The following is a 16,378-nucleotide window of genomic DNA, read 5'->3' on the forward strand; positions in this document are numbered from 1 at the left end:
CGTAGTTTTTTTTTTCTTTTCTTTTCTTTTTTTCCTTTTTACATACTATTATTAAAAGGAAGGGTGATAGTTCAAAACTATTACAATTCACAATAATTTAGAGAGAAGTTTCAGACATGGAACGCAATGAGTAAAAACTTAACACCCTGTACACTAGGATATTGGACTACATACAATGGTATGGTAGAAGTTAATTAGGTTTATTTGCTTATATTTTATTCTTTTGGTCAATAGTTTTATCTGTTATTGACACGAAAAATGAGGTGCAAAATACCACTGTTCTAAAAATCCTCGCATAGGCGCTCGACGCTAGGCGGCTGGTCACCGTCCCAATTAATGCCTAGGCGTTTGAAAATTAAGAAATGGTGCCTAGACCTACTGAGACACCCGCCTAGCATGCCAAGGCCCACCTAGGTTACGACTCACTTAGACAGAAAATAGATAACTTTCATTTTGCATTTTATTTTTCCAATAAATTGTAAGAGACTTGTTGAATACTTAAATGAACACATATTATATGCTTGTTTCCCATGTTTTCATTATGTTCCAATAGCTCATAACATATATGTTATTCTATTTTGTAGTTTATGATGAAATTATATATATTTTAAGTATAAATAGACACTTATTTACACGAAATATAATAGATTTAATTAAATCCGCCTAGGTGCCCGCTTAAACCTTGCCTAGCCAACTAGGCGCTAGGCCCCAGCTCGCTGCCTGACTAGCGCCTAGTGTTTTTTAAAACCTTGCAAAATACTAAGATTTTCTCTGTATATAACCACAACCCAATTCAAACAACAGAAAAAAAAAAAAAAAAAAAAAAAAAAAAAAAAAAAGGGAGAGTAGCAATAATGTTTTACCAAATTGCCAAATATTTGCGAACTCCAAATAATTAAGACCATAGAGGGTTGGAGATGAGAGACAAAAAATTTGAAAAATAATGGGAGATATATCATCTGATGTCCCAATTTTGCATGGGACTTGGGCCAAACGCAATTGGTCAAGGCCCAATAAACTAACTCGATGGTTTGATGAATGGAAAAACTTTGAGAAATTCTTGACACATTTGGGCTGGTGCATTTCGAGGCCTAAAGGGATTCAAATTTCTAATGAGAAGGGCAGTGACCATGGTTGAGCTTAAAATATTAAAAACACATCTATTTATTCTTTATTGTTGATATCAAATCTACGAGTATGTGAGTATGTGAGGGCCTTCAATCCTTACTTCCTTTGCTTGATTTGAATTGGATCTCACAGTTCGAAAAGAATGGGACCTCTAAGTCACCAAAAAACATGTGAAGAGTAGACGGGCGACTTGGGAAGGATCTGGTGCTAGCAAAATCCTCCCTAAGTGAATGGCCCCGTAGAGGGAAGCTAGACTGGTGCTTCTATTTCACCAAAACAAAGCCCTAATGAAGGCTACAACTCCTGTATAGTCCTTGCAATTGAGTGAAAACTACTAGCCCATTGGGTCATGAAACCCAAAACTTTTTAAAAATCCAATTTGAACTTATTTGTTTGATTAATTAACTTACTAATCAATCCTAATATTAAACAAGAAATTATTTCTGTGAAGTTTCTTCAATCTCTACCTTACTTGCGGTATACGATCCATAAGGTTCTAATTAGTAAGGCAGTTGGTTATTAGAACTCTTACTAATTGATTATTAGTTAAATCCTTCTTTTATTTTATTTTTTTTCAAATAAGGGTGATTAATGATAGTTAATCCTCAAAGCTTCTACAAGTTATGATTAAGACTTAGTTGCGTGTCATAGCTACCCTAGCTAACTAGAAGAGGCAGATAACCTATTTAGTTGGAATTGCAGTGCAACATAGTTTTTCTCTAAATCAATACTCTTGATTAAATAGTTTTGTTGATAATTATTCTTGCCTGCCATCCAATATGATTCTCTTATCCACGTGATTCTTGTAAATGTGATTTAGAACATATTTCCTAAATCACATTCATGTGCTTTGACAAATGACTCCTGAATCATATTACAGAGTCTTCTCCTTCTATGGTTGAAGGTTAGAGATCCATTATTGCACACTTGCATGTCTCTGTGGATAGGTCAATGTTCTCAACGAAGCATGATCTTTGTTGCATTGTTAAATGAATAAAAAACATACTATAACTGTGGTGTTTCAAGCCAAAAGACTACTTGCACTATACCAACTAGGAGTTCTCATGTAAGATGTGCAAGAGAACTCTTTGATCACATTTAGTTAACCCACTCTCTATTGAGTACCTACATACTTGCATTGGTGTCGGTGACTCAAGACCAATTCCTCTCCCAAGAAAGTTCTCATGAATTTAACCTTTTTAGGTTACATTCCTTGTATTACATATTTCTTGAACTTATTATTTAAGTGTATACTTAATAGTGAGACATTTGTAAACAATAATCTTTGTTCTTGATCAGACTCAATAAGTTTAACATATGAAATTGTTCGTAAAACATCATTTTATTATTTGCTTTAGGACACTTTTGTAATACGATAACCATCATACTTTTCCTTGTCTCTTAATGAATTTATTTTCTCTGCCACTTATCGGGAAGGTGGTACAAACTCCAAAGCCGCCCGACTGATGTTTTACATGATGCTAAAGGCACCACACAAAATGGTGAGTTTTGCGAGTCTACAAAACCATGTTTGCTGTTTTTATTACAAGAAAAAGATTGAACGTTGGTTGATATAGATAAAGATAAATGCTTGAAATTGAGGGATGGAAGGCAGCAAGGGTTACTTTCTGGGCCCTTTTTGCACCCGCACTGCCCATCAAGATTCAAAAGCAAAGGAAAACCAGGCGGGAACAGCCCTGGAAGGGTCCTGCCAATACTCGGAAACTAGAACATTTGTACCACAAAATGGTGACACTATCCATCGCCTGATTGAATGAATTGGAGAGGATTAGAGGACAAAAATTAATAGGAAGTGTGTGGAAGGTAAAAATGAGTGTGAATAGCATCACCTAAACTGAAACATAAATGTTTTGCAAGCCCCTTTTATGCAAATTAACATACATCAATTTCTTTGTTTGGATTGATAAACTTAGAAATTTAGAATTTTTGTGTGCAAAAAACTTAGAATTTGGGACCTCTGATCCCACGCTAAAATTTCAGGTAAATAGTTGTTATTTTCAAATTTCTAAGAGTGAGAGTTTAAAACAAACAAAAAAATTCAGCACACCAATGCCACTCCCGTTCACCGTTGCCGACACCACCACATCATTATCACCATCACTGCCGCCAACTCCACTCACCATCATCACCAGCGCCACCACTCCCAACTCTACACACCATAATCACTGGCGCCACCACCGCCACTCATCATCACGACTGCCATCCACTGTAATCATCGATGCCGCTTCCATCATTATCAACGGATTGCTGCTACCACCACCATCACCGATTCACCCATCATCATCTCCGCCTCTACAACACCATTAGCAGATTTCCTACTACTGTCTCGTTTATTATTAATGACTCTAGATACATAACAACTTTTGTATTCAAATTGAAAAAGATAAAGTTCCACCATTTTGAAATTCCTTAGTAATCTTAATTTTCCTCATTCAAGCATGGTGTAAAAGAAATGTTTACATTAGTATACCAAGTCAAACAAATAAAGAGAAAAAAAAAAAAAAAAAAAAAGGACAAACTTATAAAACCAAAATTTTACGCCACTTAATATTACGGTATAATGATAATCCTCATTATTAGTAAGTAACAGTGCTTAGATTTGAATTTTGTTACCGATTCATCCTCCCACATGTAAATACATCATGTTATTAAAGAAACTTTTTTTGGTGTTCTGTTGATGTTCACTGCTTTTTCCAGTGATGCAACTGCTGCTGCATTTACACTTTTCAGAATAGTAATTACCAGATAAGGCAATGAATTTCACCCCACGACAGACCCTTTTTCGTCCATAAGTGTGGGTGCATTTTCCGCATCAAAAGTAGACTCACATGCTTAACTGTGAATCTTCCTAGTAAAACAAACCATTTCGCATCCAAATAGAACATGCTCAATTCATTGAACTAAGACGACATGCCAGAAACAAATTGGCTACGTCACTTAGCACTCTACAGTCTAGTGATATTGTAGAATTATTAGAGAGACGGAAGTTCATTTCCAACAATATTTATATTGTCTTCAGTGTTAATTAGAGTAGAGTTATGATATTTAAACTATTACTTTTCTTTTTTTACGGCCAATGTAGGATTTAACAGATATTCCTCTTTACTTGTGATTGTAAGTGAGAAGTTTTAAGTTCGATTTCTTTTATATAGATAATCGTTTGTTAAAAAAAGAAAAGACAAATTGACTAGTCTCAGACTCCCTCCGTCTAATTTTAGATTAGAAAATCGCTCGAACAACCAAAGAAAAACGAAAACAACTTGAACAAGTAGCAACTTAACTCGTGTAGAAAATTCAATTTATTAGATAAAGCAAAAAACTCTCGAGGCAGAGTCTCCATTCTGAAACACAATGCTCGCTACATTCCCAAATAATACATACTTGAGAAGACAAAAATTAATATGAAGTGTGTGGAAGGTAAAAATAGGTGTTTGAACAGCACTTGCTAAACATAAAGATAAATGTTATGCAAGCCCTTTTTATGCAAATTAACATGCATCAATTTCTTTGTTTGGATTCATAAACATATAAATTTAGAATTTTTGTGTGGCAAAAACTTGGAATTCGAGACCTTTGATCCCACATTTAAATTCCAAGTAAATAGTTGTTATTTTCAAATTTCTAAGAGTGAGAGTTTAAAACCAAACAAAAAAAAATTCAACACATCAATACCACTCCCATTCACCGTTGCCGACACCACCACATCATTATCACCATCACCGCCTCCAACTCCACTCACCATCATCACCGGCGTCACCACCGCCACTCATCATCACGACTGCCACCCACAATATTCATCACCGCTTCCATCATTATCAACGCATTGCCGCTACCACCACCATCATCTATCATCATCTCCGCCTCTGCACCACCATTAGTAGATTTCCTACTAGTGTCTCATTTATTTATTAATGACTCCAGATACACAACCTTTGTATTCAAAACAAATAAAGAGGGAAAAAAAAAAGGACAAACTAAGAAAATCAAATTTTTTAGGTCACTTAGTATTACAGTGATATTCCTCTTTACTAATAAATAATAATGCTTAGATTTAAATTTTGTTACCGATTCATTCTCCCACATGTAAATACATCATGTTATTAAAGAACCTTTTTTGGTGTTTTGTCGATGTTCACTGCCATTTCCAGTGAGGCAACTGCTGCTGCATTTGCACTTCACTGAATTGTAATTACCAAATAAGGCAAGGAATTTCACCCCATGGCGGACCCTTTTTTCGTCCGCAAGTGTCGGTGCATTTTCCGCATCAAAAGTAGACTCACATGCTTATCGGTGAATCTTCCGAGTAAAACAAGCCATTTCACATCCAAATATAACATGCTCAATTCATTGAACTAAAACGACATGCCAAAAACAAATTGGCTACGTTACTTAGTACTATACGGTCAAGTAGTATTGTAGAATTATCACAGAAACGGTTGAAATCACACTTTCAACAACATCCATATTGTTCTGGTAGAGTTTTTAGAGAGAGCCGAAGGCCCACTTCCACCAACATCCATGCTGTTCAATCCGTGAGGTATGAAGTTTTACAAAAGACCTTAATGTTAATTAAAGTGGAGTTATGATATTTAAACTATTTTTTTTCTTTTTCTACGTTTTTGTAAATGAGAAGTTTTAAGTTCAATTCCTTTAATATAGATAATCTTGTTATAAAAAAAAAAGACAAATTGGCTAGTCTCATACTCCCTTCGTGGTAATTTAAATTCGATTAGAAAACCGCTCGAACAACGAAAGAAAAACGAAAACAACTTGAAAATGTAGCAACTTAACTTGTGCAGAAAATTCAACTTATTAGATTAAGCAAAAAACTCCCGAGGCAGAGTCTCGGTTCTGAAACACAATGCTTGCTACATTCCCAAATAATACATGCTTGAGAGCTTCCAATTTACATATACACATCCCGAAAAGAAGAAGAAAAAAAAAAGACAGAAAAATTGTTGGAGTGGTTTCGGCTCCTCAAATCCAAACAACCTTAAACTCCTCAATTCTATACTAGTAGAACCAATTCCGATGAAGCAAAAGCCACCCGAGGGACGTACAACGTCGTAGAATAACTATATTACAGGCTACAGAGCAGAGCTCTCTGCATTTCTGGGAGCCTTAAAATGTCCCATCGCTCTAAACCACCAATTGGATCGGATCGGATTGGGTTGGATTGGATAATGTCACCGGATGGACTGTCAAATCTGGCGGGCATCGCCAACTTTGGAATGTAGAGCTAACCGGAGCTGTTCCTGCGTGTAAATCCGGCTACCCACTTTCACGGTGGCTTGTTGGATCATCAAATCGTTGACTACAGAAACGCTGGCGTGGTGTACTTCCAAGTCGAGCTCCTTGAGAGCCGCCATTAGCCTCGCGGCCGGGTGGTTCTTCTTGCAACACTGAATTCGAATCATGGCGTCCCTTCCGATTATCTTCACGTCAATGTCCATGTCTAGCAATTGACTGCTAGACCCTTTCATTTCGTGCTCTGACATGGTCGAACCCGAAGACCTCGAATCTTTGCTGGGCAAGTCCTTGTTCATCGACTCCAATTGCTTCTGCAACTCCTCTTTATCCGTCTCTACCATCTGCAGCTTCAACTTGAGCTCGTTGATGTAGGATATGGCGTCTCCGAGCAGCGACGCTTTGTCCATTTTCGAAACGTTTGGGACTACTGCTCGGAGCGCGTAGAATCTCTGGTTAAGCTTCTCTCTTCTTTGCCGCTCTGCTTCCACGTGATTCAGTGGCTCTTCTCTCCCATTCGCCGGTTTCCGTCCCCGTTTTCTGGGTCGTTTTTCGGGGTCAACAACTCGGCTACTATCCGCCTCCCGAACCACCGACGCTTCGAGGTCCGAATGGTCTGAATCGGCAGCACCGCTGGATTTCGCCACACCGCTGGACGGCAAAACCACTCCCGAACTAAAGGACAATATCCCCTCCTCGTTGCTACCCAGCGACGGCGGGGACCTCTTCTTTTTGCTGTTGTTATCCTCAGCGGCGGCGATTTGGGAATGCCCCGAGAACAATTTCCCGTTGGCGCTGTAAGAGCTCCTCTTGCTCTCCCCGAAATTCAAAATCTCGCCCGATTCGGGCTTCAACGAATGCGAATTGGAATTCGAATTCTTCACGCTGCTCCGGTCATATCCGTTGTAGTCGGAGAAATTGAGCTCCCTGGGGAAGAAGCTCTGCGTCTGCTGTTGTTGTACTTGCTGCTGTAATTGTGGTACTTGAACCGGGCTTGGGTTCTCAGATAAGCTACTGGAGCTCGGGTGGTTGTCGAACTGAATCGGCTTTGAAATGGGCTGGTTGCTGGTGCTGGTGGGTGCCGAAGCATTCACCGGGTCCTTCACTTCCACGGTGGTGGTCGACGGGTCGTTGAGCCAGAGCGAAGGGTCGTTCTCGCCCTGATCGGCGGCGGCAGCCATGGGCCAAGAACCGACCTCCAAATTGTTGAAATTGAACAAAACCCTGACCCTGTTCATCAGATCGGAGGTCTGGTAGATGAGCTCGGTCGAGCCCAACTCCACAACCCCATTCGCCGTCGGAACGCAAACCATAGTCTGCAGCCCAAACACCTGACCCTGACGCGCCCTCTCGCACGCCGAGGCCGCCAGCCGGTCCGGTCCAGCAACCCAGACCGGGGTGGAGTGAAAGAAGGCCTGACCCGGGAGCCCGCTGCCGTTGGCGAACGACTGAGTCATGGACACCAGAAAGAACCACTCAGTATCGGTCACTTCCTGATCAACGACGGCGTCGTCTGCTGACGTGTCGGCGCCGGAAATCAAGGAATTCAGGTCTCGGAGGACTTTCTTGCGGTACTCTTGTTCGGCGGCGGACGTCGTCGTTTTCGCCTTGGCCTTAACCTTGTCCCGCTCGTCTTTATAAAATCCTTCGCCCCATCCAAGAACGGCGCCGGCGCTGGCGCCGGAGTAGTCGTAGGAAGACTGCCAGAAGATGGCGTAGGTCCAGCTCTCGCGCGCGCCTTCGATCAGGGCCTGGAGGCGCTGCATGAGGGTCTCCTGGTTGAAGGGGGTGGCGGACGGCTGGAATTGGGCGGAGACAGGGGCCCTGGGGTAGTCTGAGGTGGACGCCGATGATTGCGGCTGGAGCGGAGCGTGAGCGGGTTGAGGTGTGGGCTGGGCCGGCGGCGGCGCCCAAAACGACGCCATATCGGATGAGCTCATAAACGCCTCCATTAAGGACGCGTTGTCGTCCGTCCATAGATTCATCGTCGGCGGTATCCGGTAGTCCGTCATGTGATGCGCACCGTTTGAAGGGTTAAAGGATTGGTTGGGAGTTGTAGAGAGAGAAAGTAGAGAGAGAAGGAGGAGAGAGAGAGACTTGGGTTGGGGGAGGTATGCAAATGGGGAAAGGGGATTTATTTGGAGTGCATTTGAGTTGAGTTTCAGTTGGGGAGGAAAGTGAGAAGTAAAAAGAGGAGAGTGAGCGGCCGACTCGAAATTTCTAGGAAGTGACTTTTACCGATTAATCGGCAGCTTCCAAAAGCCCGCGTACACGTATGGCACAGCATGAACTCTTTGACTGTTGACCGTGAACGAGGGTAGAAACACATAAATTTTACCATCTGTATAATAAATAAATAAATTTTTTAGTGGGTGAAGAATATGGCTTTAGTGTACAAGTGTCATAATATAAATGGTATAATTTTTGATAAAAAAACTCAACTACTTGTATTATAACACTCATTGCACCCGTGTTCCCAAACAAATCTCTTCATTCGAAAGTGGGGAGCAAAAATAATCATTTTAACTACTCAAACTGCAATTCGAATCTTAAATTTGGCCTAGAATACAATGATATTATTAAAAATTAAGACATGAATTTCAACAGTTGAGGAAAACACAAGAATGGATAATTACTTGTGCGTAATAAGTCCAACATTTTTTATTTTGTGGGGATGGGATAATATAGTTTTCTGGTAACTAATAAAGGTTTAGATCTTTGTTTGAGTGTTAATGTGGGTTAGAAATATTGATTACAATCTTAATGTTGGTAAAATTAGCATCTAAATACAAATCAGTAAAAGTGGGGTTGCATATTTAGTTACAAATGGAAAATCCAGAGATTTCAAAACATGAGATGATGAATTCAGACGTACAATGTTTACAAATAGAATACTTAGTTGACTTCTTATTTGGGGAAATAATGCTGCAATTTATCAATGAGATTGTTTTTTAAAGAGTACGATATTTCATTTATTGAAAAAAAAGAACATTACAAATACATATCGTGATTTACCAAACATGCAATTATCGAATTCAATTTGGTTCCAAAGCTGAACTTAATAAATAATTTGTCGGTAAGGTGGCATATCCGTTGAAGAGGATAAACTATAAAATGGGACATTCTTTCAACATTATTGTGACAAGAAACATCACTAGATCAAGAATAAATGGGCTGAGTTACAAGGCTCATGACGTTGAACTTGAAGGGCCCCAGCGTCGAGCGTTACGCCTTGAGTTATTAAGCGCTGCCCCTTGAGTTATCGAGCACTACGATCAAGGCGCTCGGCTGATCTATACTCTAGTCTCAAAACCACTGAACAATGAAGGTCATCACTCTGCTTGACCACTTTCCGACTGCTTGTACCCCAACATGTATATAGCATACATTTTAAGTGGACGTAGCCCACTTCTTCATGGTGAACCACTTAAATCTCTTTGTCTTCAAATATCAAACACTCTCACACCCAGCAAAGTTGACCGTACTAGTTTTGTGTTGACCTTATTATATTTGAGCGTTAACAGCTAGTTGGTCAAAGTAATGTGTCCGTCCTTTTTCATTGGATATGTGGTCACACGAGAAAGAATAGGATCAAGAACGAAGATATCCAAGGTAAAATATAAGTGGCCACAATTGAAGACAAGATGAGAGAAACTAGGTTAAGATGATTTAGACACGTGAACCGAAGACCTATAGATGCTCCGATTATAATATGCGACTATAAGACAGAAGCTCGGGCCAAAAAAGGTAGAGGAAGATATAAAGTCTTGGAGCTAACAGAAGATTTGGCACAAAACCTACCGCAATAGCGTTCTAGGATTTGTATAGGACTCTACTTAGTGAGATAAAGCTTGGTTATTGTTTTTGTTGTCCAATTATGTAGTTGTGTTTTTTAATACAACAATATATACAATAAGGAGTGAAAAATGAATCGGTAATGAACTCACCAATTATGATATTTGAGTATAAAAAGGTTTCATTTATAAGTGACAAAGAATATTACTAAACCATATTATTAAGTAGTTAATTATATAGTTGTTTATTACTTAGAATTAATCAGCATTTGAGGACTTGCCTTGTTGATAAAAATAAACCCCATATATTTAGTAGGTAAATAACGTAATTACCCTTGTGATAATCGTATTTATTTAAATATAATTATGATTAACTTTTAGAAAATTCAAACAATATTTTCTAGTGATTAACCAGCTTAGTATTGGAATTTTGCTTGGCACCAATATGGCATCCTCAAGTAAAAAGGAAAGGGATTCTCTCCGGATCCTTTCCATCAAGTCCTTCCCATCAAACAATTAGGACTCTTGAAATTTGATCTAACGACTAAAGTTATTATAACTTTTAAAGTGAACTCCTATTTATAGACGTTGGATCAAATTTCAAGAACCCGGATTAGTTGATGAGGAGGACTTGATGGAAGGGATCCGGAGAGGACCCCCTTCCAAGTAAAAGTAGAATGTTGCTTGCCAGGTGGTAAACTTTGTAAGCTCAATTTGTATGTTTCTTTGTTTTGACTAATTCGATATTCTAAGCTATTATAATTTACAGAGGTGACATGTGATCCAATATTTTAATAGTGGACTTCTATCCATGCGTTCGGGGTTCAAAACCTTCCCCTCTTCTAAATTAAAGTAATATTTTTGAACCCTTCAGCTGCCCTAATAATAATAAATTTTAATTTAAGAAGTCACACACATGTTTTCTAGTTTCTCGCACTCCTCTTGATTTATAATCATTGAATTAAATAAACCATATGAAAAGAACAAACAAGATTAAACAAGGATGTATAAGAGGCCACAAAGTGTGCATGTTTATCATTTTTCTATAATGTATGACGAGAGAGATTTGAAGTTGTGCAAAGCAATCTCATCTCCGTTGCACAAAGCATCGTTGGCCTTATTACCGTCTTATAAAAAATTTCTAAAGCTTTAGTGACATATGATGATCGCATAACACAACCAATACACTCTTCCACTTCATCCATTCAGCTTGGATTCTATGGTTGAGATCTCCATTTAATTCTCTATTATTTTGCAAGATAATCCAAGATAACGAAATTGTTCACACATTGGTACTCCCTAATCCCTAATTCTCACGCATATCTATAATACCTTGAAAATTTTAAAATATGTGATTATGTGGAATTTTTTTCTATGAGTGGAAATGATGAAACTGCCCTAGTTGGGTAATGTAATTATATGAGGACGTATTTATATCCTCACATATTTTATCAGATTTCTTGGCATATTTGGATAGAGCCCAATCCCACGAACGTGTAGGCGCAAACCGTTCGTGAAATGGAATTATAACGAATAAGTTATGAACGAGCAAAGTTTGGGGTAAAATGGTAATTTGACCATAACCTAGAAGGCTCTAGAAAATCTGGAGCAAGAAGATGATGCCACGTGTATGGCTATAAGGGAAGGAAGATGAAGGGGTTGCAGCTAACCGGGAAAGAGAGGAAAAGAGAAGGACCAATTAGAAAGAAGATCAAGGAGGAAAAATGAGGGAAGAGAGAGAACCGGATCTCCATGACCAGCTGACCCGACTCGGCCAGATTCTCTGATTCCAGCCACCGTTGACGACGGGGCTGGTGTCAAATTACTTCTCTCTTTGAACCCTATTGATCCCTCCATCAATTACACCTAAAAACTTACGAATTTTGGCCCATCTTCACTATGAAACCCTTGGTGCCGCCGAGGTTCATTGACGACGATCCGCCATTTTTTAATGAAATCCCATCGAACTCCACCACCATAAGACTCCCCTTGAGCCCAGGAACAAAGCCCAAGCATTGGTTGGGATGTCAGAATGGTTTTGGAGTTGAATCGAGAACGCCCTTTTCTAGGGTTTTCAGGCCGAATTGAGGTGTTTCCCGGCCAAATTGGACTTTGGCCCATGTATGAAAGTTGTTCCTCTCATTAAAATCTACAACCCTGTAAATTTTGGTAATTTTTGGAGTTCATCGGAAAAATGGATTTTCGATTGCCAGTAACCGCCACATACGGCGGCATGAGGCCAGAGGGTTGATGCTGCTTTTTTAAACTAATTTCGATATTCTGAATCCATATTTGAAATTTTTTGGTGTGATTCACTTGTTTGAACCTAGTTAGTGATTGTTAGTCGCTTGAATGATTTTCGAAAATGAGTTAGAAATTGGAATTTTGAGCTACGAATGGCTTGATCACTTCATAGGGTACGTAGGTAGCCTAACGAGAAGGTTAGATGCAGCCATAATATGATTGAATTTAATTTATGGTGGCTAATAGTATTTTGATTAACCATGATAAATTTCGGGCCAACCTTAGTAATTAGCTTCCGAATTAGAAATTTCGGGACGTTACAAATTGGTATCAAAGCAAATGATCCTGCTCTACAATATGCAATATTCTTGAGTTCATGTTGGTGTGAATTATGATTAGCATTGAGATTGCATTATGTCATGTTTCCTATGAGTAATGAGGCATTTATGTGAAATGCAAATATGTTGCGAATCACTGATGTGTGTGGAACGTTCTTGATTAATTCTTATTGTTGTGAAATATGTTATGCAATGTGAATGCATTATTTCATAACCTTCGTGAACAAAGTACTATATGAATTATGATTTGCATTGATATTGCATTATTCATAATTCCTATGATTAATGTGGCATTAATAAGAAATATACATGTATTATGAATCTCGCACTGGCAGGAGAGTGAACGTATATACTCTCATGTTTTGATGATGTGAAATATGATTACAGTGATATTGCAATATGTCATCAGTTTATGCATCATGAGGCATTTTTGTGAATTATGATATGCATTGTGGTTGCATAATTTCATAATCTTTGTGAACAAGTGGCACTCATGTGATATATGTATGTGAGATATATATATATATATATATGATTTGAATTGTGATTGTGGTGTAATTTCCATGGTGATTATGGAATTCCGTTGGTGCAAATTATGATTTGCATTGTGGCTACAATATTTCATAATTTCTATGAATATGTGAGATACATATATGTATTGTGGATTACTCATCTATGTGGTTGTGAGTACAAGTTCCTATGAATTGTGGATGTAGGTTCCATGGATGATTTAGATGACCTAAGAGTGAAAGGGAGTGTGAGGTTCCCATGGGTTTCGATCTCCTAAACCTTTAGAGGGTGTTATACGGTCAGGCTACTCCTACGGGATAGTCTATGGTAAGTGGTTTCACCAATAGTAGATATGGCTTGAAATTTTGATATTTTTTGGCCGACGATGGTTACGGCTAGGAATTTATGATAATTGTTTTGCCAATGATGAATAAGGTAATGATGGTAAGTAGTTTACCAATGATTGTGATTATGATGCTAGTATTTATCTAACCAATGGTAGATGTGGTTGATAATCTAGTGTTTGTTTAGGCCTGAGGATTGTGGCTTGATGATTGGAATTATTTTTGCCAATGTGTATGGCTAGAATTTTCGATATTTATTCTACCAATGAGCGTGGTAGGAGACCTGAGTATAAATTATTAGTTCGTGGAAGTATTTATTTCTAGGTGCTTGAATAAAATCGTAGACTGAGGTTATGATTTTATTCACTATAATTGGAATGGTGGAATTAGCTCTAATTACTTTTTCGTTATTCGAGGGTAGAAATCTCGAGGACAAGATTTATTTTAATGGGGGTCGAATGTAATACCCTGAAAATTTTAAAATATGTGATTATGTGGAATTTTTTTTGATAAGTGGAAATGACGAAAATGCCCTAGTTGGGTAATGTAATTATATGAGGACGTATTTATATCCTCATATATTTTATCAGATTTCTTGGCATATTTGGATAGAGCTCAATCCCACAAACGCGTAGGCGCAAACCGTTCGTGAAACGGAATTATAACGAATAAATTATGAACGAGCAAAGTTTGGGGTAAAATGGTAATTTGACCATAACCTAGAAGGCTCCAGAAAATCTGGAGCAAGGAAGGGGTTGCAGCCAATCGGGAGAGAGAGGAGAAGAGAAGGACCAATTAGAAAGAAGAGCAAAGAGGAAAAATGAGGGAAGAGGGAATCGGATCCCCATGACCCGTCGACCTGACTCGATCGAATTCTCCGATTCTGGCCACCGTTGACGACGAGGCCGGTGTCAAATTACTCCTCTCTTCAAACCCTATTGATCCCTCCATCAATTACACCCAAAAACTTACAAATTTTGGCCCCTCTTCACTATGAAACCCTTGGTGACGTCGGGGTTCATTGACAACGATCCGCCATTTTTGAATGAAATCCCATCGAACTCCACCATGCTTGAGCCCAGGAACAAAGCCCAAGCATTGGTTGGGACATCGAAATGGTTTTGGAGTCAGATTGAGAACACCTTTTTCTAGGGTTTCCGGCAGTTCAAGGCCAATTTGAGGTGTTTCCCGATTGAATTGGACTTCAGCCCATGTATGAAAGTTGTTCCTCTCATTGATCTCTACAACCCTGTAAATTTTGGTAATTTTTGAAGTTCATCAGACAACTAGGTTTCCGATTGTCGGAAACCGCCACATGCGGCAGCGCGAGACCAGAGGGCCGATGCTGCCTTTTAAAACTAATTTTGATATTCTAAATCCATATTTGAAATGTATTTGGTGTGATTCACTTGTTTGAACCTAGTTAGTGATTGTTAGTCACTTGAATGATTTTCAAAAATGAGTTAGAAATTGGAATTTTGAACTACGAATGGCTTGATCCCTTCGTAGGATACGTAGGCAATCTAACGAGGAGGTTAGATGCAGCCATAATATGATCGAATTTAATTTATGATGGCTAATAGTATATTGATTAACCATGATAAATTTCGAGCCAACCTTAGTAATTAGCTTCCAAATTAGAAATTTCGGGACGTTACAATATCTCATTTTCGCCCCATCCCCATGAACTTGCAAGCAATACACTATGTCTTTGACCTACTTAGGCGAAGATCATTAGCTTCCAACACTTCCCGCCAAAGGTTAAGCTTCACATTTACTCACTTCTACGTTTCATATATTAGCACCGTATCATTTGTGAAAAGCATACACCAAGAAATATCATCTTGAATATGTGCCGTTACTCGTCTATTACCAATGCAAAAAGAAGTAAGGACTTCAAGTTGAGCCTTGGTGTAACCCTATAGTTATGGAAAAGCTTTCTGTTTGTCTTTCATGAGTTCTTACTGCAATCATTACTCCATCATAATATCCCTTATTGCTTGGATATATGCTAGTCGTACTCTTTTCTTCTGTTGAATCCTCTAAAGAATTTCTTTCGAGACCCTATCATATGTTTTTTTCCAATTTATACAAACCATGTGCAAATCCTTTGTCATATCTTTATATCATTTCATCAATCTTCATAAAAGATGGATTGCCTCCATTGTCGAGCGTCCTAACATGTTCCCGAGTGATTCTCTAAGACTCATGTCTCTTGCCTCATTCTATGCTCAATTACCCTGTCCCAAAGTTTCATTGTGTGATCAATAACTTACCTATGTAGTTCATGCAATTTTGTATGATGCCATTATTCTTATAAATAGGCACCAAAGTGCTCCACATAACTGGAGTTAATGATTATTTTTTTTCTTAGACATGGCCTCTCAACTCTTGACTTCACTCGAGGATCGAGTTCAAGCCACCAAACTCTCAAGTTTCGAGGTCTACCAACTCAAACTAAAATAACTTCCCAAAAACTAAACGAACAATTAGTTGGAATTTTTTGATAATGCACTCCAATCTTGTTAGGATAAAATATATGTTGCACTCTTAAGTTTGGATACAATTGTAAATTTATACAACGTTTTTTTTCTTTTCAATTTCAACTCAGATTTCGTACCAATATCATACAATTATTAGAAAATTTATTGAATTGTTCCATTATATGGACGTAGTGACTTAAGAGACCCACTTTTTCTAATGTGGATAAAAAAGTAATAAAGAAAATAAATTTAAATGTGTAATTACTTTA

The 16,378-nt window shown here is 38.5% G+C and overlaps 1 protein-coding gene across 1 annotated transcript; it reads right to left on the bottom strand.

The window, feature by feature from the left end:
- Window positions 1-5,940: 5,940 nt before the first annotated feature.
- On the bottom strand, window positions 5,941-8,554 carry LOC125480577 (transcription factor MYC2-like). The gene has a single exon (XM_048591537.1). The coding sequence runs from the start codon at window positions 8,406-8,408 to the stop codon at window positions 6,351-6,353; it is 2,058 nt and encodes a 685-aa protein (XP_048447494.1). The 5' UTR covers window positions 8,409-8,554; the 3' UTR covers window positions 5,941-6,350.
- Window positions 8,555-16,378: the final 7,824 nt, after the last annotated feature.

The sequence above is a fragment of a genome, unplaced genomic scaffold (assembly GCF_019419815.1).
Source record: "Pyrus x bretschneideri cultivar Hongxiangsu unplaced genomic scaffold, Pyrus_bretschneideri_v1 Contig34, whole genome shotgun sequence".
Taxonomy (NCBI): Eukaryota; Viridiplantae; Streptophyta; class Magnoliopsida; order Rosales; family Rosaceae; genus Pyrus; species Pyrus x bretschneideri.

Coding starts and splice junctions, on each gene's coding strand:
- LOC125480577 (XM_048591537.1), bottom strand. CDS start 8,408: ATGACGGACTACCGGATACCGCCGACGATGAATCTATGGACGGACGAC.